This window comes from Ooceraea biroi, chromosome 11 (genome assembly GCF_003672135.1).
Source record: "Ooceraea biroi isolate clonal line C1 chromosome 11, Obir_v5.4, whole genome shotgun sequence".
Taxonomy (NCBI): Eukaryota; Metazoa; Arthropoda; class Insecta; order Hymenoptera; family Formicidae; genus Ooceraea; species Ooceraea biroi.
In genome coordinates, this window is record NC_039516.1 from 9631440 (window position 1) to 9655720 (window position 24281).

General features: G+C 45.3%; 1 protein-coding gene across 2 annotated transcripts in view; it reads right to left on the minus strand.

Moving 5' to 3' along the window:
* The window catches only part of LOC105278788, a 157670-nt gene that overhangs the window by 71178 nt on the left and 62211 nt on the right, over positions 1 to 24281 (minus strand). For both annotated transcript variants that reach the window (XM_026973733.1, XM_026973732.1), the window contains exons 2-7: positions 23737 to 23784; positions 5317 to 5666; positions 1916 to 1942; positions 1235 to 1406; positions 679 to 877; positions 159 to 354 (exon numbers count right to left, since the gene is read on the minus strand). In XM_026973733.1, coding sequence (XP_026829534.1) covers positions 159 to 354; positions 679 to 877; positions 1235 to 1406; positions 1916 to 1942; positions 5317 to 5666; positions 23737 to 23784 — 992 coding nt within the window. The remainder of the gene's footprint in view (positions 1 to 158; positions 355 to 678; positions 878 to 1234; positions 1407 to 1915; positions 1943 to 5316; positions 5667 to 23736; positions 23785 to 24281) is intronic.

Sequence of the window (24281 nt, forward strand, 5' to 3'; positions counted from 1 at the left end):
AAATATCCGTCAAGCACACATCCGTGTAAAGTATCGCTCGCTTTCGAGTGGATTCGAGACTAGACAAGATGCAAAACGCCTAAGCGATCCCGTTGCCGAGGAACGAGAACGCGAAAGCGACGAACTAAAGACCCGGGAGCTCGTTAACGCGCACTTACCTTGCTCTTGTGAATGTGCTGATGCTGATATTCGCTGTCGAATTCCGGCTCACTGAAGTAGCTCTGATCCTCCCAATGGGGTGGCAGACCGCCACCACCTCCCGGCACTCCCATAGGCCCCGGCATCCCCGTCACTCCGTCGGCACTCTCGAAAAGTCTCAGGACGCTGCGATCCCTGATATCTCTCAGGTGCGATCTGAAACACGGATGCAATCTGTCACGTTGCGCTGTCACGATTGTCTTTTACTAAAATTACACGCCATTAAAGCGAGAATGAAATTAATTTAATCTGATAAAATTGAGAGTTTGAAAATATTCTGAATTTTAATAACGTTTATAAATTCTATTGTAAAAATAATTTTGTTCTTTGATTATTGATAGAGAAGAAACCAAGATATCTAACAACGGAACATTTTCTTCAAACCATTATTTCAATGATTATTCTTCAAAGTACCGCTGGAATAAAAAGAACTCGGGCAGAAATCATTAAGGAAATTGTTAGACGGAAGGAAATCCGTACCTTAGATCTTCGAGTTCGTAGAACATGTCCTTATTACTGTCGTGTATGTAGACCTTCACATGGGGGCTGTCCAGATATTCCATGGTGAGTTGCTTCGGAAAGCTTCTAACGAAAAGAGCTTTTACGGTGTCTATACTAGTGATCTCGTTCGGTAGCAGTGCTCTCTTCGTCTCGTTCCTGTACTGCAGGAACACCAATCCTGGGGAATCGCCCACAGAAATGCATTGTTTTGTCAGGAAAAGCGTAATTAAGTAGCAACACAAGCGTATCGACATACATACATACATACATACAACACACATGGGCGGTTATTTAATAAAAAGAATATGAAGAAAACTACTATACAAATAAAAATACATATGTATTTTTCCAACTGTAATTTTGCTTCGTTATATTTTCGTTGTACTGAATAACTAAATATTAATTGTTAACTAATTGATTTTGATTTTTTTTTTAATTTATAGTTGACGCGATCTATTACGAAAAATTTATTATTTATCTGCATTTACAGTACTGCCCAGTCGTGTTATGTGACCTAGTTATTTTAAATTATTACCTAGTGGTCGCTCCAGAGTCTTGCTGGGGGTCCGTACGACGGGCAAGCTGCTTCTTTGCTTGCCACCTCGTCGGAATCCAGTGCTGGAGGTCTCCACCTCGGACATGATACCCGGGTCGTCATCGAAAAGCATCGTCGAAGATGGGGGCGGGTAACCGCGCGGAAGAGGCGACTGAAAAGCATACAAGCTCGATAAGCTCTCTGAATGCACCTGTGCGGTCCTCAAGTGCCTTATCGCGTCTAAAGTTACTTGTATAAGAGCGCTTCTATAGAATACTCAATAAATCATAGAGCATTTTACGATAAAAGTGAAAGACAGAAACATAATTATTGCAAATAAAAATGTGGCGTTTAAACAATTTCGAAACATCGTATTCGAAGCAGAGAGCTGCTCGCGAGATAGCAAACTTGCTCGAAAAGCTCGAGTTCTCGTAATAGACAGTCTCAATGTGTAATTTAATGGTGTCACTCAGACTTCCGTCATTACTTGCCTTCATGAAAGCATTCGCGACGACATTTTCAGCGCGGACAATTAGACGCACGCTAGGATCGAAGATTAAATGTCGCTCAGAGGAAAAACGATCGTGTCAGCATGCCGACATGCACACGTCGACGAAAGAAATTGATCGGCAGGCAAATTTGCATGTGGAAAGCCATGGAGAGATTTGTGGACAAAATTACCTTTCTCTGGCGAGACTTGGTCCCCATCTGGTCGGCGGCAACGTGGCAGGTAACACGGGAACACACGCACAAAAGTAAAAACCAGTTAGATGTGTAATACGTCACGCGGTAGAAAAAGACAATGGAGGTGAAAACAGAAAAGGGGAGAGGAGAATACCGTAACTGGCCGGAAACGATCGTTTTCAAGAGAGGAGCAAGAGTGTGCAGTGCCACGGTATCACTGACGATCCAACTGCTCTCCGTTGACAGCTCGGCCGTGTAAACGTAATTGCGGCTGCAAACACAACGTGGACGCCAACTTCCTGCTCGTAATGGGGATCGTTCCACGAACGGTTTTTCGGTTTTCACGGTGCCCGCCAATGCGTTCCTGATAATCGAATCGTGACTTCCAGTGAAACGCCATTACGCCTCGTAAACTGATTACCCTCACGGAAACATCAATATCCTCTCCCTTACGTCGACGACTTACATGCTACCGTTCCCGAGCGAGTGCGGCTTTCAACGCGATTTATCACGGTGGTTGCAATTCTCAGCCGGCTCTCAGCTCGCCCGAGCTGTCTAAAAAGCTCCTCCCCCATCGTCCCGAGTGATCAAACCTTGATTTTAATATCGAGTTTCTTTCAGGTAACTATAGGTACATTCGCGATGATGCGAAATGGAAGTCCACGAGCGAGGACCGGATGTCAATTAACGGCGGATAGCGAAGCGAGAGCACGCGATGACGTAAGGTTCGACAGTCGCTATCTCGAACGTGCACCCGCGCACCCCCTAAGTTCGATCATCTCCTACAAACCACGGGGACACCCCCGGGGGATGCTTGATATAACCATGTGCCAAGAATTAATCGATCGACTCGACCCCCTCGCGGGGATGCACGGTCTTTCGAGCGCGACGTATCGCGGAGCGCAGCCTTAGACGCCCGAATTTCACGACTGCAATTAACGGATAATCCATGCGATTAGCATAAACGATGCGATTACCCACTCGCACATGCATAAACCTTCGGTTTCACGCTTGTATCACTGACGCGAGTAAACTCGAACACAGATTTCGCGCTCGAATGTCCGACGTAAAACGAATCCGCGCGTTTCCCGAAGAAATTATTTTCCGCGTGAATTTTAATCTTTTCACAGATCTTTTTAGAAACCCCTTTACACGTATTTTTAGAAATCTCTTTACATGTGTCTTTGCAGGTCTTTTTACATGTATCTCGTATCTCGCGGTTTACTCGAGAGTTGAATTTCGCTCAAAGGAGAGTGAGGTGTACGCGACGTAACAGCTAACGGGCGCATTTTAAAGACGAAAGGTGCAAACCCTCGGGACCACCCCACGGCGTTATCGTGAAAAGTTTAAATATCCCGGTAGTTTGAGCACAGGAAAAATGAGTCGAAAATCTGACAACGTTAAAGGGACGTAGTCGCGTAGGTGCGTTTATACGCTCGGTGTGTCGGTGCTCTTCAATTACCGGGAACGACGGGCGCAAGAAACGAGGACGTCGTGTAGGTGGATGATAATTAATTAACCGCTTCCCCTCATTACCCGAGGTCCTTGGCCGCGAAGTATCCGCTAAAGTAATAAGCTCCTGCCGGTATTTCGATAACATTTCGCTCATATTTGCGCACGACGGGCTAGGCAAATTTAAAAAAAAAAAGGAGAATGACGAGATCGATCGCGCAAAACGATAACGCGGGCTTGATGTTAAAGTTACTTTTACACGACACAATGGGGCGCTCCACTCGTCGGACGTCCACGTGCGCGCGCATTATTAAAGTTTTACATGTTGAATGTCAGTGACGTGGTATAAATAGTGTTACTGCCGCATACACATCCGCCATGTGCGCGGGTCATATTTCACTAACAATATTCTCCCATAATTAATGCACGCGAATACTGCAATGCGCAAGTGGTACGCGCGAGCGATCTTTTATTTGCCATTAGATTTAATAATATCGCAACGTGTAATGTGTCTCGTTACACAATTTGTGTCTCCGGTTTCTACGTTACGTGCTCGTCAATCAAAATTTGCAACGGGGAGCGAATCGCGCGGTCTTTTTGCAGGAACTGTCAGAGGCGGGACGCAGTTCGCGGATCTTGGCAAACAGAGGAAAACCAATTTCGCCTTGATTCATAATACAATACGTTCTTCGGGCTCACGCCTGATCGGGCAAAACGCTGCGAACGCGTTGCATAAGTTATGTAACTCCAGTGTATTCCTAAACTAAACAGTGCACATACTTCCCGGTGACGGATGAAAGAAGCGGCAGAGGAAAAAGAAGAGCTGCATGAAATACGAGGGAAAAGTATTCGAGACGAAGGGCAAACAATAGCGCGTATACGTTCACGTGTTCCATAAATAAATGGCAAATGTGCCGTGGTGATGCATGGAGTAGAACCCGTGCGGTTTCTTGAATGAAACATCCTCGAAAAGGGAAATACGCGCTCGTTTCATCCACGTATCGCCCGTTAAACGTGAAAACAGTTTTCCCCCTGGTTGCGCGAGCCACGCACACACCTGAGCAATTGAACATTCCCTAGTTTTGCCATGGTAGATAAAATAACTCGCATATCCGGACGCCAAGAGCGATGATCGAGTAAACGTGCAAATTTTAATCGATGCAACAAAACTTGCTGAGCGCGATTTCGCGTTCGCGAGGAAAGCGAGATTTGAGTTCGACCCGGCATATCATTCTCGCAAGCGCAATTGTGCGCGTGCGGCATACTTGGGGTGCGCACGTGGCCAATCTAAATTACAACGGCTGTAACTGAAAAACGCCAGCGAGGCGTTGTCGATGGACGCGTGCAGAGGTATCATTTTTGCGCGCGCGTCACGTCTGAGTAGCTGGAAATACGAGAAGGAAGCAGAGGTTACGACGAAACGTTATCTCAGATTGTTTCTCTGATGCGTCATGAGTGTTGTAGCGCGATTAAATTGGAGACGGTCCTGCGTTCTAATAATTATTGGCTTACGTAGATGAGAATCAGGAGGTAAGGAACAAGCTTTCGTGTTCGTTACCCGGAAATTGAAAATGTTCCCTCCTTTAATTAAAAACTTATCAAGTACCGAGCGGCAGTGTGTACGTTGTTACAAAGGATCGTTAGTGCATGGCAAAGAAATGTTCAGCCACCCCATGAAAAATCCAGCCAAAAATAAAAAACATCCTCCCCGGTGCAGATAAAAAGAGACACGCGGATGTAATCGGCGAGTATCGAAATCATCTGTTCTCTTATCACAGATCATGTTCTGTTATCATAAGCATGGCGTGAAGTGAAGGGAATATCGAGCAGGCGCGTGAGGGAGGGAAGAAGGGGAGAGAGAAGAAATCGAGAAGATTCAAGAAGAAGAAACGATCGCAAACAATAATGTATGGGTGTATTTACATGTTGCGCGAGCAAAGATTCACCTCGAGATCCATGGTGGTGTGCCGGGACGGCGGGGTGCCGTACTGGCCGTGCGGTGGCGGCAGATGATGCGGATGAAGGGGGTGCAGCTGCTGCGCCGCGTTGAACTGCTGATGATGAAGGGACGGTTGATGATCGCCGCCGAGGGTGTGCCTCCTCGGCTCGTCCCTCGAGCGGCCGCCACCCCCGGAGGAGCTCCGGCCCCCCGAGCCACCCCCGCCGCTCCCGCCGCCGCCGACCCCCAAGACGCCACCACCCCCGCCTCCAACGCCGCCACCGCCACTACCGCCAGCCCGTCTGCCAGGTGTCAGCTCGTTCGAGCCGGATTCAACCTCCCCCCTGACCGATCCACCTGCAATCATAAGCGTTTCCTATTAGCGATACGGTTGTTGGTGTTCGAGTGGTTATTACCGAGACGAGACGGTTCTGAGAGAGGTCCGATAATACGAAAGTTTAATAGGATCCTCTCGATAATGGCTGCGTTCGGTAAACAGCTCGATATCCCCCGTTTGAAAGCCGAGACGTTTCTCCTTCCCGGTCAAAATTTAATTGAGAGCACATCGTGCTCTCCCTCCCTCCCGCCCCTCGCGGCATCTGATTCTAGTCTGACAGGTAAGAAATTCTCCTTGAATCTCTACTTAACGTTCGTTACAAATGCATCAACTGCCTTCGCGCTGCGATGATAATTCGTCAAAACATTGTCTGGCTTGATTACGAGCGCAAATTTCCCAAAGAAAAACCGCGAGAAGTGAGGAGACATCTCGAGGAGTTTCCGCTATTAATAAGACGCTCCCGTTGTCAGGAATCAAAGTGGATAGCTGCGAGACGGCCAAGCGACCTATTTGGCAGAAAGTGACCGCGACAAAGTGGACCGAGAATAACGTGTTCGCGGAAGTGGCCGGAAATAGCGGGTGTAATATATGCGCGCGCATAGATCGGTGTATTTTCGTCTACTTGTTTCGCATTACTCGTGGCGGGAAAAGCTCCGACACTAGTAAGGGATTATGCAAGTTGGGGTTGCGGTAAGTAGTAGTACCTACTTGCCCGACGTAGTCGAGAACTCGAGACGCATCGACATTCCGTTAACTCGCTCGAAATTCAACGTTTATTTGTTTCCGCTTGGCTTTTGTTGGATCTGGTACGTTTGATATGTTAATGTCTAATGCAACGCGATTAACAAGGGATGATTTCGCTTCGCGTGTACGGAGGCGGAAGCATTCTCCAACGTGTCTCAGCGACCAAACAGGAGCTCGCTCGCGCTTGGATAACTCAAAGTTCTCGAGCTCAAGTACAAGGGAGCACGTGAAACTCGCGCGGATCATTGTCACGGACAAGACCAGCCTCAAGCGGATGAGCGACGAGCTCGCGGACACGCTCGCGCGCGCATCGCGTTCTCCCTCGCATCGCAAAAGCGCCGCATCCCCGCTCGTTTACGCCTAGCGTGTAGTCTCGGCTTAATTAAACACAAGCACGCTGATGAATAGCATCAGAGGCGGCTCTCTTTCGCCGACCGAGCCAGGTATCTCGACCAGGTCGCAATCAATTCCGGCGAGTCCGCTCGACGCGCCGCGCGGGGCTTAACGAAGCCAGAAGCGGCTGCAGCTTCCGCGCTGCAGCCGGAAACTGGGTCGGCCGACGTCATCCTTCAATTAATGACGAGATTCGAATTCCGAGGGACCCACCCGCGCGATTCGGTCGTCCTGGCAGTGCCATACCTCGCGCGGATAATCCGGAGACGTGGCGCGTTTCGGCGGTCGTTCCGCGCAAATGTCGGATCGTTGCCCGGAAAACGTACGGTACGAGACGCTGTCACACCGGTGTTCGATCACGCCGGACATCGTCGGAAGAATGCAGTTACTGATCTTGAAACATGTATGCGAGAAGGGGAACGTCGGTCCACACGGGAGTCAATTTTCCGGCTGAGCCTCGACGGGTAAGTCACCCCGCGCACCGCCGTAACAATCCGTCATTTTATTACGCGATAAACGAGCGACGCTCGAATTACGCCGTGCAAATGTGTGCACAGGCTGACTATGTGTACCCGTACACACGTCAACTTGATTTCGGAACCGGAAAACCATTGGCAAAGACCATGGAAGTTCGGAGCGACGCGCAGACACTATGATTGAGATCGTCGGAATAAATCCAGGGCGGAGTTCTAAATATATTATATCAGAATAACGAATTCAGGTTAATTATTATGTAATAACATTCATTATGAGGAACGTAATGAGAATTCAGCGAGAAACGGATGCCGCGCTCGTAGCTACGACTCCCTTGAGAATTCACTGTTGCGGATGCGGCGATGTAGTATCGCGGATTACAAGAGACGATTCATTCGCCATTAAGGCAGCTGGGTAAACAAAGAGCTATTCCACCCGCGCGTGAAAATTGGCTGCGGGTAACGTCAAGGCAGCATGCGTATTTTGTAACAATAAGCTGCGCGCAAGTTTCTACGGTAAAGGAGTTCACGCTCGACGGACTCGACACCTGTAATTGGCAACGTGGGTAAACTACGCTACGACGAATCGCTTTGAAATTCGTAACAAGCATCTAACACGAGCGCGAAACGTACGATTTTGCAGAGCTATAAGATGATTATTATCGAGACGCCGGGGGAAAGAACCCTTTGATGTCGCCGCTTTCATCGCAAAATGCCATTCGGGGCAACCAAATGGCTTTCACGAAGAAACGAAGATTTTTCGCAGTCGGTTCCCAGCGCGCGCAATTGCGAGAGAACGCTAGACAACTGCATTTCCATCCCTTTTGCTTCGAATCCGATAAAGATGTTAGTTGCGTGGTCTGATTAATCGAACATCCAATCCATTAGCGTCTTCCCTTCAACGAGTTGTCTTATATTTCGTTACTTTATGCCTAACGACGTAATATTATCCGTTCCCTGGCACGACACGTGTCCCACGTTGGCGCCTATTAAAATGTCATCCGTCAATCTGGTTGACACCTCTCTAAAAGGGGTATAAATAGATCCCCGATAAATTCTCGAACGAAAAATCATTATCCAGGAAAAGCGGGCACATCGAAAAAATAACACTTTACACGTTCAATTTCCGACAATCCAATCAGTCGATCGATCGATTTGAATCATTTTGCATTACAAGAAGTCGATAGCACGATATTCGGTTAGGACGAAATCTGGTATTTCGGATTTAATGTTTCTCTTACGTGAAACACTGATGCGTGTCGTAAATGTTATAGTTTCCCTCTCTGGTAATAAAACCGTCCCGTCAAGTGGTGGTCTACGTCATAATTGAAAATCGAACGAACCAAGAGTTCTTGCCAGTACCAATTCCGTCCCTGTAACGAATAAAATCGAATTTCCGCGTGGTTTGCTCCTCCGTCCCGACGCTTATCACCCCTTATTCCCTCTCGTGGATGGGTCGTACCAATACATTAAAAATGACGGGCATGTTAGGGACGAACATAGAATATAGAGCTCGACGATGCACAAGAAAGCTGTTCCGATCGACAGTCCATACATCGATATACATCGAGTGACTACAAAAAAGAACTGTGTTGTCGAGATTCAATTATTTTCCGATAATAAATTGTATTGGAAAGACTGATTGCTTCTCTTTCCGTACACTTTCGTGTTCTCCTACAAAATTTATCTACATTTTTCTAACTACAATCTGAAGTACTTGAGATATTAGTTCCTAGCGAATCACCGGTCCACGGCGATTTTCCAAATTCAATATCTCGTTCGACGATTGATTGCACAGATATTTAACGTTGAAGACTGAAAAATTGAGAACGACAATCTCCCTCGAAGTCTCCGTAACGCGAGGAACGGCTGCGAATCCGGCACAACATCCGTCATGAAAATTCGAACGGCGTCTATTTCGAGACAGCCATCGTTCGCTCATCGGATATTATCTTAATAACGCGATAAACACGCCTCTTCCGCGACACTCACTGCGTACACTCGAGCCACCCGTTAATTCACCGTGGAATACTTGTACACGTGTACGTCTCGGAGGTGCGACACGTTATATATGACGCCGGGTGGAGTACTGCCGACGACCACGAAGACGACGAAGACGAGAGAGATCGTCGTGAGCGTTTATTTTCAGAAACGAGCGTAACCGTGAGCGCGCCGAGAGCGCGTGTGTCGCCGAGAAATCTAATCTAACGCTCGGAAATTCGATAATCCACGGCCGCAGATAAGATTCCGTACATGCGTGTATACGTATAACGGGCATGCTTGTCTAGCCGCCTCTCCTGTATCAACGCCATCCCGATTTCACGAGCACATACGGGTGCTTGCAATACGCTTACCAAGCAATAGCGCAATTAGCAGCACTTCCGGAGCGGCCAGACGGGCGGAAGAAGAAACTCAAAATGAATAACTCAGAGAAGTATATGATAATTGTATCATTATTATAAATATAATTGTATCAAAATCATTGCTCTTGAATTATCAATATTTATCGCACAATTTTCGCTTATATTTATCGCAATTAATTTACATAAATTCACATAAATTCACAATTAATTCACATAATTATCCAGAATGTGCCCGGAAGCAAGACGAAGCTCGTCGAATGGTCCGCAGCGTTGGCTACGCCATTGGGATGCAGATAGGTGTCGGAGATGGTCTCATGCGCGGCCGCGGGGACCGATCGATTTGCAAAGCTTATCGTGACGAGCGCAGTTACGATATGCTAATGCCGTTGTAAAACGCTTCGTTTATGCCCCGTGCATTCAGCCGTCACGCGTCTTTTCCGGTCGTAGTTGCTTCAAGAGGAATAATCCTCTTTGTCGATGGCCCGGGGTCACACCGCGCTCCTTGACACCTTCAGAGAGAGCGAGCTCGTCTCCCAGATAGATCGTAGCAGACAAACATAGATCCTCGCACATTTTTTCCCGCGAGAAGGGATCGAATCAGTTTCGTCCTACACTGTGCGTCTGTGAATTTTAATTGATTTTTTTTCTTCTTTTTAATAGAACAATTTAATATTTTTGTTACAATCAGTGCATATTCACTGTAAGATCGATCGCCGAGCCGGCTGGTGGGATCCACTCAAGTTCTACGACCTCGTTTCTGTGCGCTGCGTGCGCGAAAATAGATCAAATCGATATCCCGATGAATACACGAGCTGCGAGCGATAATTGAGGCGAATAACGCGGACTTCATACTTTGCTGTGCACGGTCGTGCTGTATTTGGAACGAACCGATGCTTTACGCAGACAGGGATACTCGTTTCAGGACAGCATCCCGACGCTATAACAGCTAAATAATACGTATGTAACGCCGCCTTCAATTTGCCAAGGAATTTCACCGGCATTAATAATCGTCGCACAAACGACGATGCACCGTACTAAGGAGGCGGCCGTGAGTTACGAACCGTATCAATTACCGGCATTCCGGTGGAGCCTAACGAGAACATTCTGTTCGCCGACACGATAAACATCGACGCGGATTCCCGGACGCCTGCGCGAGCGCCATGTGATTAAGATTGCATTATGCATGCGCAAGGCGGACGATCGATTTCAATTGCCGTGACGAACCTGGTTACCGAGCCTAATGTCATGTGAACCGCTTAAGTTCCTCGACCCTCGGTCTGCCATCTGTTGCACCAGATATTTTTGCACAAGGCAATTTTCTGGTAATGCGTCTTGCGAAAGGGTCTTCTGTGCCTTAATAGTGTATAATAAAAATATCGGGTTTCCAGGAAAATCGTAAAATCCGCCCACCCATCTTGTCGTCTGATCATGACCGTCGGCTTCTGATTCGCGTGGACGGATGGTTTATGCGCGTTTAAATGGCGCTTTGACACTACAGACGTCTGATGCCTTCTCCCCGTGCGATCCAATGATTAGGAATTCGTCGTTAACCGGCTGACAAATGGGCCCCTAACTGACCCGTTAAGGGCCGGTTTCGCCAACGTCAGTGAACTCTAAGTGCCAGTCACTTAAGTGATTCCCCGCCCCTTCTGCCTCATGCCCGCATCGGCTGTGCTGTACACGTTATTGTAATCTTCATACAGACGAGATAAAATTTATGGTGCGCATAAATGCAACATTTTTCTTTCTATCAAAGATCTTGAGCGATACAATCAGTAATAAATTATCGAAACGAGTGTATCAAAAAATACCAATGAGTTGCGTAATTATGGCAAGATGATCCATTTTCATCTATTTCCTGAAAAACTCTTAAAAGTTCACAGTTTTTTTCAGTTTTGCATCCGGTTTTGTTTCGCACGATAGTTCATACAGATACACCAAGCCAAGGCTTGATTAATCAGCGTTGTTGAAAGCAACCGTAAATTAATGCGAGGATAAGCGAGGGAGCTTCATTCCGCAGTCGCTTCTTTCGCGAAACCGCCAATTACAGATCGCATCGATAGGAAGCGTTTCTGAATCGGCAGCGTTAAGTCAGCGCACTTTTACTTCGACGGGGGAAGAACATAACGACCGATTCCGTATCCGGATGTACGCTCGAGGGTCGACGACCTGTATAACAGCGATACGCGTCATCGGATCCTTAACTCTTCAGCTTGCACTCGCGAGTATGATATTCGCGCAAGACGTGATCGCGAACCGTAAACCGGCGCCGAGAAAAGTGCTGGAGAACGGAACGGCAGCGAAATCGGAGATAGAGGACCGTGAAAGAAGAACGGACGGATGGAAACGGCGATGAGGAAGAGGCGAAACGAAAGAGAGGAGTGTGTTTAGTCGGAATTTAATCATTTTTACGCCGCCCCGGCCGAAACTGTTGCCTTCAACGCGTCTCTGTTATCCTGTATCCTCTTCTCTCTTTTCAGAGGAGGAGAAAAGGATCTAAAATTCAATTAAAATTTTTCCCCTCCTCTCTCGCGCAGTGTTCGAACTCGTTCGTCCGGCATTCATCACTCTGAGGGGGAGAGAGGAGGAGAGAAAGAGAAACGGCCACTTCAGTTTTCGACGGCGTTTTGCTTGTGAGATCAGAAACGCTCATAAATCCAACGGACGTATTCACGTATACGCAACGTCGAGCGTCCCTTCGTCGGCCATTGGCCCTCCCACCCGACACGCCGAAAGTATCGTCCGCCCTTAGGCAGGGCAAAAGCACTGCCGCAAACGGACAATAGCATCCCGGCGACCCTCGGGCGGGACGCTTATCGATTATTGTCGGCCAAAAATACGCGCGAAAGCGCCTCTGTGCCGCGTCTCTCTTCTGCCAGCACCGACCGGCTCTGAGAAGCATCGTGTCTCGGGAAGCATCGAGAATATATACGCGTCCATTCCTTTCTGCTATCTCTCGATTCTCCTCCGTCGATGTGCGGGACGTATCGAGAGTTTAAGGGGGGAGCCTGCTTTAGAACGCTGAAAATAAGGTATATTTTACGAATTGCTTTTGGAGAAACTATACAGCGGATCATTATAAAACTTTTATGCATTTATTAGTACATGTTTAAAGATAAAAAAAATTATTTTTTTATTTGAATATATCGCTTGTAGAGGTCGTCCTGGAGAAATCTTAGTGCAGCCGCGTCGCCGGCATTGCAAATTGGTGAGCATTCTCCTGCCTCCAAATTTCGTCTAAACTGAAAAATTTAAATATGTTCTCGTTATTTATGAATTCCCATCGTCGATGAACCAAAGAGAGAAGAAAAAAGTTGAAAAGTGCCAAAATGGTGGAGCTTAGAACACAAAAGTACGATTTTTAGGCAAAGTTTTTGAACTTTTTCATGTAAAAATAATTGTTTAACTTAATGTTTTTATGAATATTAAAGGTTCATCGACGATGGGAATTCATAAATAACAAGAAAATATTTCGATTTTTCAGTTTGGATGAAATTTGGAGGCAGGAGAATGCTCACCAATTTGCAATGCCGGCTGCACTAAGATGCCTCCAGGACGACCTCTACAGGCGATATATTCAAATAAAAAAATAATTTTTTTTATCTTTAAACATGTACTAATAAATGCATCAAAGTTTTATAATGATCCGCTGTATAGTTTCTCCAAAAAAATTCGTAAAATTATACCTTATTTTCAACGTTCTAAAGCAGGCTCCCCCCTTAATGGCGAATGCCGAAAAAAAGAGAAACACAAAAATAGCCGCAAGCCGTTGGGATCCTCGACGCTAAATGTGCTTTTCTGGTACTCTCAAGAGTTCGATCTACTTTGAATGCCTGGTCCATGATAGCAAACGAGAAAGAATTCAAGTGAGACGAGCGCTTTTGTTGATGCTTGCTCTATTCAATCGCGTTTCATGTGAGGCCACATTCATTTCATTTTCTGCGTCTTTCATAATATAATTACTTTAAGAAAGAGCTACAGTGCGATATGTCTATTAAACTTAATTACTTTTAATATGTGAAATACAGACAAAACATTTGGAAATGGAATTTAGAATTTCTTTTATATATAATCTGATAATTCGATCATTTGTTTAATTTTTTCCGAGTATTTCTGAAATAGTTACTCGTCTCTGAAACAATTGAGGAAACTGTATTGCATTATTTAAGTCAGTATCCCAGAAAGATTCGTCGTTTTCGTTGGCACAGGGTCGATGAACTCGCTCTCCGTTGCACAACGTGTGTCTCGACATATAATTGTCGATTGGCTCGACGATGCCTCAAGTCAAGCTCAGTAATAATTCAAAATTCACGGCTGCGCCTCGCTGTTATGCGACGAGAAATGCTACTGGGCTTCCCTCTGCGTTTAGTTTTAGACAGCCTAAACTGTCTGTAATTCGCATTCCTTTACTTATTTCACTGTACTCTCGGTGAATTTACCAAAAACTTTGTATCTCGCGAGTTACAGATAAATCCAAGTGAGCGCTCGCGATACGAATCCTTGGCGAGTGTTTGAAATCCGATGCAATTTCACGCTTCAAATGCAAAATAATATTGAAAGAGAGAGAATTCGCGAGAACATCGCAATTACAACATATTCCCATTTACTGGTTTTCGTATTTGGTATTTTCGATCCAGGAGTAATCCATATAGACTATAGCGGCTAAGCTGTATTCGCAAGTATTCGATATTTATTGAACAATATATAAACAATTCAACGATCGACAAATTTAGCTGTATGCATACCCGAAGTATTATTCCAGATGATTATTATCAAATATTCTTTAACGATTGTTATCTCGTTTATTTATTTCGCTGAAAATATTGCGGAAAAGTGTTTTTCGCACTCGTGAACGCACAATTTTCACGCTGAATGTGTTGTCACTCCTTTTTTTCGTGGAAATATTTCACTCACCGATTACAGCGCAGTGTTTCACGTCGATTATGTCAGAGCGTTGCTATTATATATCCCAAAGTTGAACAAACTCGTTTTCACACACACGTTCCGTGCGAATCGATGGAAGCGTACGTCCGGATTGCGTGCCGGACGGATCGACGTTTTTACATGCAGTTGCGTCCGCGTGGAAAGCTTAACGCGTACCCTCGAACTGTACAGTCTTCTTGGGTATAAGTTCAGCGAGCGAGAGAGTCAAAAGCGTGACGCGCCTTAATTCTCTTTAATTGTCCGAGGTTGCGCGCCAGACGGCCCCAACCAAAGTAAGCAGACAAACTCGCGCGCAAACAGGGGCCCGTTCTATCTGCGAGACAACCGCGATGCTCAGCGACATTCATCACGTCCGCAAGATTAAACATCGCGCAGAACAGAATCAACTCGCGGGCCCAAGAGTAATAGAGCCATTTTCATCAGCGTCCAAATTACCGTTACGAATTCATTCGGATGTCATGCGGATCTCCGTTCTAATTGGTAATCAGCGATTTTCCGAATAATAATGTCGGGGTAACGAGAATGGTACGCAAATCGGAGCATCGCAGGGGCGAGCCGAGACGGGGAGGGAAACTGGAGAATCCCGAGGCGGCAGCAGATGGAGAATGCGGAACCTCCGGAAGGGCGGAAGTGCGGTGGTGAGTCTACGTCGGTGCATTCGGTGCACCCTCGAAAAAAAAGTCTGCCTGTCCGTGTCGGCGATGCAAATACCGGCGCCAGCTCGATGGCGCGCGCGCGTGCGGCCGCCATCGGGTGCGTGCGGGACGAAAAAAAAATCTATACCACTTTCGGACCTCGTGCACGTAAAACGGCTTGCAGGGGAGAATGCTGTTTGCACGCACACGAGCACGCGTAACGTGTGTGTACGTGTGTTATCGACTGCCTCGTACGTGCGATAGTATCGTGCCGGCGGATTTGGTCGGCGGGCTTCGGAGTCGAGGGCTTTTCGGACTCCTTCGTCGGATTTTATACGCCGTTTCCGGTGACTCGGTATTTATTTCGACGTCATCGTCCATTTGCTCAGTCTCCCGGTCTTGGCGTCTTTATTTCATTTTTCTTTTCCGAGAGAGACGATCTTCTCTATTTACATATTACATAATAAAGGAAGTAAGGCAAGTGAGTTTCCGGAATTTAATCGGAAAGAGAGCCGTAGGAAAGATTACGAAAACGTCCTTCTTATTTTCAGACTTGATATACGACGAGATGGTCATGAATAATTGAAATGCGGAAGCCGTAATGTTAACAAAAATCATGTATCATACATGCAACATTTACGAAAAGGACATTAAAGTAATAATCCAAGTTTGAAAAAACGGGAATGATCCTTGGCCAAATTTTTCACGAATATCGGGACTTTCGAGCAGTTTCGTAGGTCGAACACAATCGGCGGAAATGAGGGAAAAGAAGTTAACGTAGAACATAGGAACTTGCACAAGAGAAACGGCAACTTCGCGAATATATTTCCGCATCGCAAAACGTGGAAAATACCGTATGGAAACACGTGCGTGTAAGTAGTTTCGGCGCGAGGCGCGCGCGTAAAATACGAGCCCGCGCCCGAGGTTCGGAATCGAAACTTTTTAAGCTCTTTACCGTGCGACGTTTCTTTTCAGCTTCAAATAGTCCAGTCGCGACGCGCCAACTTCGATACCGACTCCCCGACTCGAAGTGGTCGAGATATTACGCGATACTGTAAATCCTTACGACTTCTTCGAGTCGAGCAGCACAACGCGCGACTTAAGCACAGGAAATACCGGCTTCGTGCTTGCCAGAGGAGCTCGACTCTAGCTTTCAAACGTATGGTGTGTCGAGGCTTGAAACAGAAAGAGAGAGAGAGAGAGAGAGAGAAAGAGAACGGAAGTGTAAGTTTCACATGGAATAAACAATATTTTGACACGTCGTTATTAAGGCCACGCTGCATTCCGCGTCACGAACCAAGTGTATCACGCGCTCATGAATATCCCGAACGCTTCCTGCGCACAAGAGACTCCGCCATACGTCCGACCCATCCACTGGCAACGAGATATTTATTAGGCAAGTTCTCGGATAGCGGGTATCTTATGGAGTGATCGCACGCGCGTGTGAGTACACTAACATCTTACGCGGAAGTGTAGGCGTGTGCGCGCGCGTGGTATCGACATATCGATTTTACGCCGGAAGACACCGACAAAAGAGGAATCGGCCTCAGTCATACGGGAATTATCCACTTCGTCTTCGTGAAATATCGTTTGAATATGAATGGCGAGCCCCCAAGTTTCGGCATCTCGACGTAGTCTCGTCTCGTCGGTCGTAGCTCATCGTCAATTCCGGTCCACGGCGGATGCCAGACGTGCGCTCTCTCGGATCCATCGATCGGCCGGGATCCAAGATCGATTCGCGTCCACGGCTCCACCGGTCGCCGTCAAAGCTCGTAACGGATGAGCGGGAGATCAGTAACGCTATTAACTCCCCGAGCCTCCCTTTTCAGCTCCGACTTGATCAATTAAACATTCAGCGCGTGATTGCATAAAATCCGTAGAAACAATAATAAAGCTGAATAGGTTAAAACTCGTCGAGTGTACCGATATTCTCTCCTGGCATTATTTGCAAAGCAACAATTTGTTCAACAACTGCGCGCTCCAAGTGGTCGCAGCTCGCGCGAATAGCTCGCCGCGAAAAAAGGCGTATAAAAGAATGTGATCTATTTCTGTGTGCTATCCGGATACGTAAATGCTGACGTGAGCGTTTATCGCAGCGTTCTTTGATGCTAAAGTAGGTTTAACATCGTGATACGATTGGCACAAGAATAGCGCTTGGCATAAATTGTTACGGGGTTGCGCGAACAAATAATCATGGGATCCTCGTGAAACGAGCGACGACGTGTACGTCCTGTTATCCGCTTGAATGCGATCGGTGTTGCGATGCGCGAATCTCGAAACGATACCAGCCGCAAAAGACGACGACATTTCGCGAAAGTATCAAGAATGCGACACACTGGCGCCGCATATTCCGCGCTTGTTCCTGCAAGAGTGCACATAATGCACCCTTGTCTGCACATGTCCTCTGATTCCCAGTTCCCCGCAACCCTTCCCGTACAATCAGCCAGCGATGCAATCGTTTCATGGTGCGTGCAACAAAGTGCAATTAACCGGGCTGTGCAATTGGTCCGCTTTTATTACTTTGATTCCGTATTCCATCCGCTTTAATCTCATTGCGCGTCAACGATCTCCCAAAACACAACGAGATATTTGCCGATGAGGAGCAATAATCCGGCGTCGTGGTCAGACCCTCAAACGCGATATGGCGCCGTGTAATAAAGCCCCGTAATACGCGTAATAACATTACTGATTCTCTCTCTCTCCCCCTCCTCTCTTTATCTCTTTCTCTCTCTCCGCCTCTAGCTTTAGGCGGTAATACTGATTTGGATGTTCACATTCGAGAGTATTCGCATGGCTGCAGCTTGTTTCGTTTAAAACTGCCGACTACGTAGGCATACAAAGCATCGAAAAACCGACGACTCTCTCAATCGGAAATTCATCGAGGTGAATCGATCGTGAAAAATGTTGCCAGAATCAAGTAGATTGATTGATCAAGCCGTCACTTTCAGATTGTCATATTTCGTGCATTTCCGTCCTGCTGTTTCATTTCCTTTTTCTAAAATTCAGTTACTAACAGCGTAAAACACGTACTAATGTTTAAAGATTATTGCTTGTAATTTAATTGCACATATTTTATTGCAATATATTTTTTGTATTTTTATCTGCTTCAGTTTAAGTGAAATGAAAAATTGTTCTACATTATGGTCTATGACGTGTCTACAATTTGTGTGGACTAGTACGTTTCTTGGAAAAAAGAGTAACAGTGTATCAGCAAAGAAAGTTTGCCAAGAAGAACGCAAAGGCTTCAAACTCCGAAAGTTCATTAATATTAAACGCGATATCTTTCCTCGGTCTTTTCAAGTGTACCATCGATATCGCGGCGTCTATTTATTTCGTGAGACTGCATTTCCAAGATATACAAAAATTCGAGTAACAGCAAATTCCATAATGATATCGTTATCTATATAGTACATCAAACGTAATATAAAATATTACAGGTTCACAAAATTTTCCTACGTGACATAACATTTAATATCCTTAAAAGCGTTCACAAAATCATCGAGATTTTAATGGATTCATACAATGGACTTTTCATATCAACTAAAAACTGGTTCATTCAACTTTTTCATCAAAGTAACCATCGAAACGACCAGTTGAAATTTATTATATCTCTTCACACTCCGGTCAAAAAAACACACCCTTCTCGTTGAACATCCTCCCAAGAGAGATGCGCCACGCGAGTAACACGTTTCCAAGGGTAGATCCTAGCGTTTGGCACGGTCCTGCTAGGCATAGCTTCAGTGTCGATCGCGGCAGTGAAAATTCCAAAACGAACGACTCTCGCCAGGGATCTCCCCCATTAAAACCAACAGTAAGGGTAGAAACCAACAGTCCATTCGAGCCGCCTGACGAGAGCTCACGCGCGCTATTGCAACCCCCGTCTACTTACATCGTGCGTTCGTTGAGTCAATGCACCCTCCCTCAGACGTAGGAACGCTCTCGCCCCACGAGCGTGCTCCGACTTCCGGTTGCCGGCAAGCGCGACGAAATCAGCAGAACGACGACGACGACGACGACGGCGAGGAGTGCCGCGATGAATGCCTCACCAATGGAATCACAGACGAGACGCACACCGTACCGTCCTGCGCGACCGTCTGCTCGGTAGAGCCCTTTATTCACTTCACCGAAAGCGAGCCGGTCGTCTCCGGCAACCCTTCGCGAGAGGACAAGTCCGCCGCCACCACCGCCGCCGCCACGACGCGCACTACGGGTGTATTGTGTCTCGCGCGCGTGCACACCCGCCCGTGGGGCTCCGGCTGGCAAAAGAAAAAAAGGGGAGAGAAGAAACCGCCACCACCACCGCCGCCGCCGCCGCCGCCACCTCCACCGCCGCTGCCGCCTCCACCGCCTCCATCGCCACCACCGCCGTCGCCGCCACCGCCGGTTTTATAATCAATATTAGTTGACGGGGAATCCGCGCCGCGTCGCCGCTCGTCACGTGGAGGGGACTCCTCATGGTGGGGTCGGAGAACCATGAGGGCTGCAAGGGAGGTTGCGAGAGAGGTTGCGAGGGAGGTGTGCGCTCGCGCCGACGACGGTTTCTTCTTTATCGTCCTGCCGACGCGGAGGCGAGCGAGCGGGCGCGGATAAGGCGATAAGCCGCTCGGCGACGCGTTGTCGACGCTCGCATCGGCGGTCGACCGATTCAACCCTTGACCCGGGGTTGTTCAACCCTCCCTGCGGAATAGCATGCTTTTAAGTAGTCGAAAGTTGCGGGGAGTACGGCTAAACGCAGATGCATTATTCCGCGCGTAAATTTATCATTAATTGATTCAGGAATACGATTAACGTGCCTTTTGCATTTAAATCACTAAAATCCTGTATTTGCATCGGGGCCTGCGCGTTCTGTTTGTTCTGGAAATTGGAAACGTTGCATATAACGCGGAGCAATGGCGGCGCAATGCTCAGCAATCAGCGTGTGTTACCCCCGTGACTCCATATTGGTTTGATTTATACCTATATATGATTTATATGATTTGATATATTTTTATAAAAAATAAGATATTTGTTTGTATTACATATTATTCTTAATTTCTTTTTCATGCGTGAACAGTTTCGAAGCTTTTATTACTCTTGTACTTCTGTTATGCAACTCTTATTTCCCTTTAAAGAGGGTGTTCGTCGTTGTTATTTTTAATATCGCATAATAATATTCGTTAAATTAAACTAAATAGTGTCTTTCAAGCAGTCGTTTAAAGCTTAATGATGAAGCTATTGTGTCGATGAAGAAGTCAAGTTCTGTATCGATTGGATTAATTGCATTTGGCGTCGCTACGCGAATTTGGATGTTCACTTGATCGTGTTGCTAGAGGGGCTGGCGGAAAATGAGTTTCATCGTATTATCGTCCAATCGATTTTGCAGCAGGAGGGCAGCGAACGTTGTGCCCTGTTTTAATTGAAACTAGTCATGCGTATAACATTATTTTTCAATCATTCAATATCTAAATCATAATGCAGGTATGTGCAATGTTTGCACTATATCTGTCCTGAAGATGTTAATCCGACAACTACATATTTTTACATTTATACAAAAAAAATCAAATTGTTACTCAAGAGGAACTCCGACAGTTGCGTTCTTCTCTCTCAATTCAAATAAAAAACAGTTTTGCATTCAAAAGCGCAAACTCACACGGGGCAAATGCTCACAATCCGACGGCGACGTCTCGCCAGTGGAAACTGACGGACAGGGTGTGGCGAGATGCTCTTTAAAAGATCGGTCGGAGTGGTCAGTTGCGCGGGATGTTCGCCAGAGGCGCGCCAGTCCGACGTCGCTGGTCCGACGGCGACGCCGACGTCGGCGTCGGATTCCGCACGCCATCTCGGCGACGCCAGCCCCGACGGAGGCCGGAGATTAGCGCGGCAAGAGTCGGCACGCGTGTCGATAGATTATCCACGGAGTGTGTTTTACCCCCACGGGAATTATCTCCGCTTTATCGCGGAGTGATTTCCGGGGGTTGTAAAACAAGCCCGTGAGTGCATGTGAATGACATAAATTTTATAACGGAAATATTACTTAATATTTCCACGCCAATTATTTTGAAAGAAAGATCTACTCCGAAAATCTTCATTTTCAATACCCTCCTCAATACCCTCACTGAGAAAAAAATGTAATTGATCTTACGAAATGTTTTGCCACGGGCTGCCAACAAAATATATACTTATTTCAACAAGTTATATATTGAAACAAATATGTAGTACTTGGATTATGGATATGGATGTGTAATCACACATATGAGAATTATAATCCAACAATTATATATTTGATTCAATATATAACTTGTTGAAATAAGTATATATTTTGTTGGCAGCCCGTGACAAAACATTTCGTAAGGTCAATTACATTTTTTTCTCAGTGCTCTCAGTTGTATTATTATATTTATTTCTGTTAGCTCATAAATTGCTTCATATAACATGCAGTTAGCAAGATTTTTAATTTAATTGGCAATGATAGAATTTGCAATTCCTACCTAATTGTGCAAATAGTTTTCTCATTAATCAAATTAAACTCGATAATATTTGACGTCAAAGAAGATATAAATGACAGCGACTGCGAATAAAGTGGTGTAGCAAATTACAGAGAGCTAGCAATAAATGCGTTATCATTAATGTAACACATTTAAACAAATACTGATTTATTATCGCGACGGATTAGCGCAATCAATTAGTGTACGCTGCTGCACGCGCGCGCGCGAATATCTGCATATTGTGTAGAATATATCAAGATAATATTAAGCACAACGTATTAAATAAATAATATGTCAAACGCGCAAATATAAATATTGTCAATGCGGTTTTTTGGGGTAATACATTACGAATTATCGTCCATAAAATACGTAATATTTAGGTCAGATACAGAAGAGGATTCCTTTCGTTCATGGTGCCCTACATTTTCTACTTCGTTTTTCATTGTACAGACACTGCACATCCCGAAATAACATAAAAATCATTTTCCGCTCTCATTTTCCTCATAATCTCCGCAGAGAATTGAATATAATAATAAAACTGCCGAAGCCACCACTGGGACCGCCCTTTCGCGACCGAATTTTTTCATTGTAGGATCGAATTATTTTCGTATTGCGTATTTCTCTGCCACGTGGATGCGTATATTCGATTGAATCGTAGAATAACTGGGTCACTCTCGGTCTCGCTTTTACTGTTTCTGTTGCGGTTTTAGTGTTGCGTTGTGCGTTTTGCGCATTGGCATTCAATTGCATTTTACATAGACGCGTAAAAAATGTTGTCACTCGATGAAATAATATTTCGATTTCAAGAAAAATTATATTCAACCCTATCGATTGAATATAATGATATTAATCATATTGATATTAATTAATCATTATTGTACATTATATTTATATCTCATATATATCTGATACTTTTTGTTGATGTACATCACTACAAACGGATTCGCTTGATTGGATTCACATGAAGTGTGTTTGGCATAACAATTTGGAGCAGTGAGACTGGCCACGAATCTGCAGTTGCAGCAGGATGAGCTCACGATGAAGACGAGCGGCTCAGTGTATCACTTTCACGATACGAACGGTCGGCGAGGGACGGGGGAGGGAGGTGCAGCCACTTCAGAGAATAAGGGAGGGGAGAGGGTGAAACTTGAACTCGGGAAACCTGACTGAGGCCTCGCTGATTCCGAGGGTTAAGTTAAGCTCGTAATACGCCTACTTAAAGGCCAAGGAGAGAAGACGAGGGTGCACGAGACGAAGGAGAGGGCAACAGGAGCCAAAGGCGATTGCAGGCAATGCAATCTGGATAATCCCCCCGTAGAGCAGTCAATCTCGCGAGACAGTAATGAGTACCTCTATTTGCGACAAATTCAACTACTTTGATGCGCAAAAGGGCGACGACCAATTTTAACGCTTAATTTTCGGTCGATCTCATTATCACATTTGCCGCTCATTCGATTAAATCGTCGGATTTTTATAGCTCATAAAATATGCTTTGATAATCCTACTTCCTTCTTTATTGGATTTCAAATTGAAAATCACTGTAAAAAGAAGAGTGAATCAGTACTTTAGAAATTTTTATTTTGTGATAATGTAGGACATGTCGAATGTGAATAATTAATTAATGAAATGTATTGCGCGATGAGCATCGTGAATCAAAAAAGCTACCAATGTAAAAGAAGTCGTCAGATTTGAGATGCGTACCTATTATAATTAATAAAATAGTTGAAGATCTCAAATAACATGTATTATAAATATCAATTTAATTTTAAAAAATGATATTTGGGTTTTGAAATTAAATTAAATTGATATTCAAACTGACATTCGCAAAACATAAATTAATTGTTGAATCAATTAAAACATTAGTAACTGGTGGAATATATATGGAGGTCGAGATGTATTGCATCGCATTCGCGGAAAAATGAAAATTACGTCCTGAGAGTCGCGACTCGATCTACTTCGAGATAAATTAAATTAACGACTGAAGTAGGCAGCCGGAGGAAAAGAAGAACGAAAAACCAAGTTCCGCACATTCTGCACATTCCCGAATGAAATTTCATAAGAACCGAGCACTCACCGGTATCGTTGGACTGACGACCCTTGCCATCTGGATTCCACTCTTCCTCTATAAACAGAGAGAGGAAACACTAATTAGCGGGAACATTTATTAGCCGAAAGTAATTAGCAAACAATTTAAATTCGATGACAAGAAGATAATTAAAGATATCAATAATTTCTTCAAACTCAATTCGAATTGAATCTTCCCCAGGAATGTCCAATAATGTCGCCATTGTCCGACTTTTAATAAAACTGTCAATAATCTCTTTCCTATTTGTAATATGTTTTTCACAATTCGAACAATAAATATATATCGTTCGTACATATATTTTCAGTCTAGTTATTTTGGATTATAAAAAATAAGAATATAGATTTATATCAAGCCGCGTCATGGAGATGAATCATTTTCATTTCTTGGCAAGACATATATTAGTTCCCGGCAAATTTACAATTATTACGATGACAACGTTCTTGTTGGAAAGTTTCGGGAAACTCCAGTAACAGGTATCGGAAAGTTCCGCGCGGGCTAAAGCTCGAATTTCGGAAAGTTACGAATATTGCGGA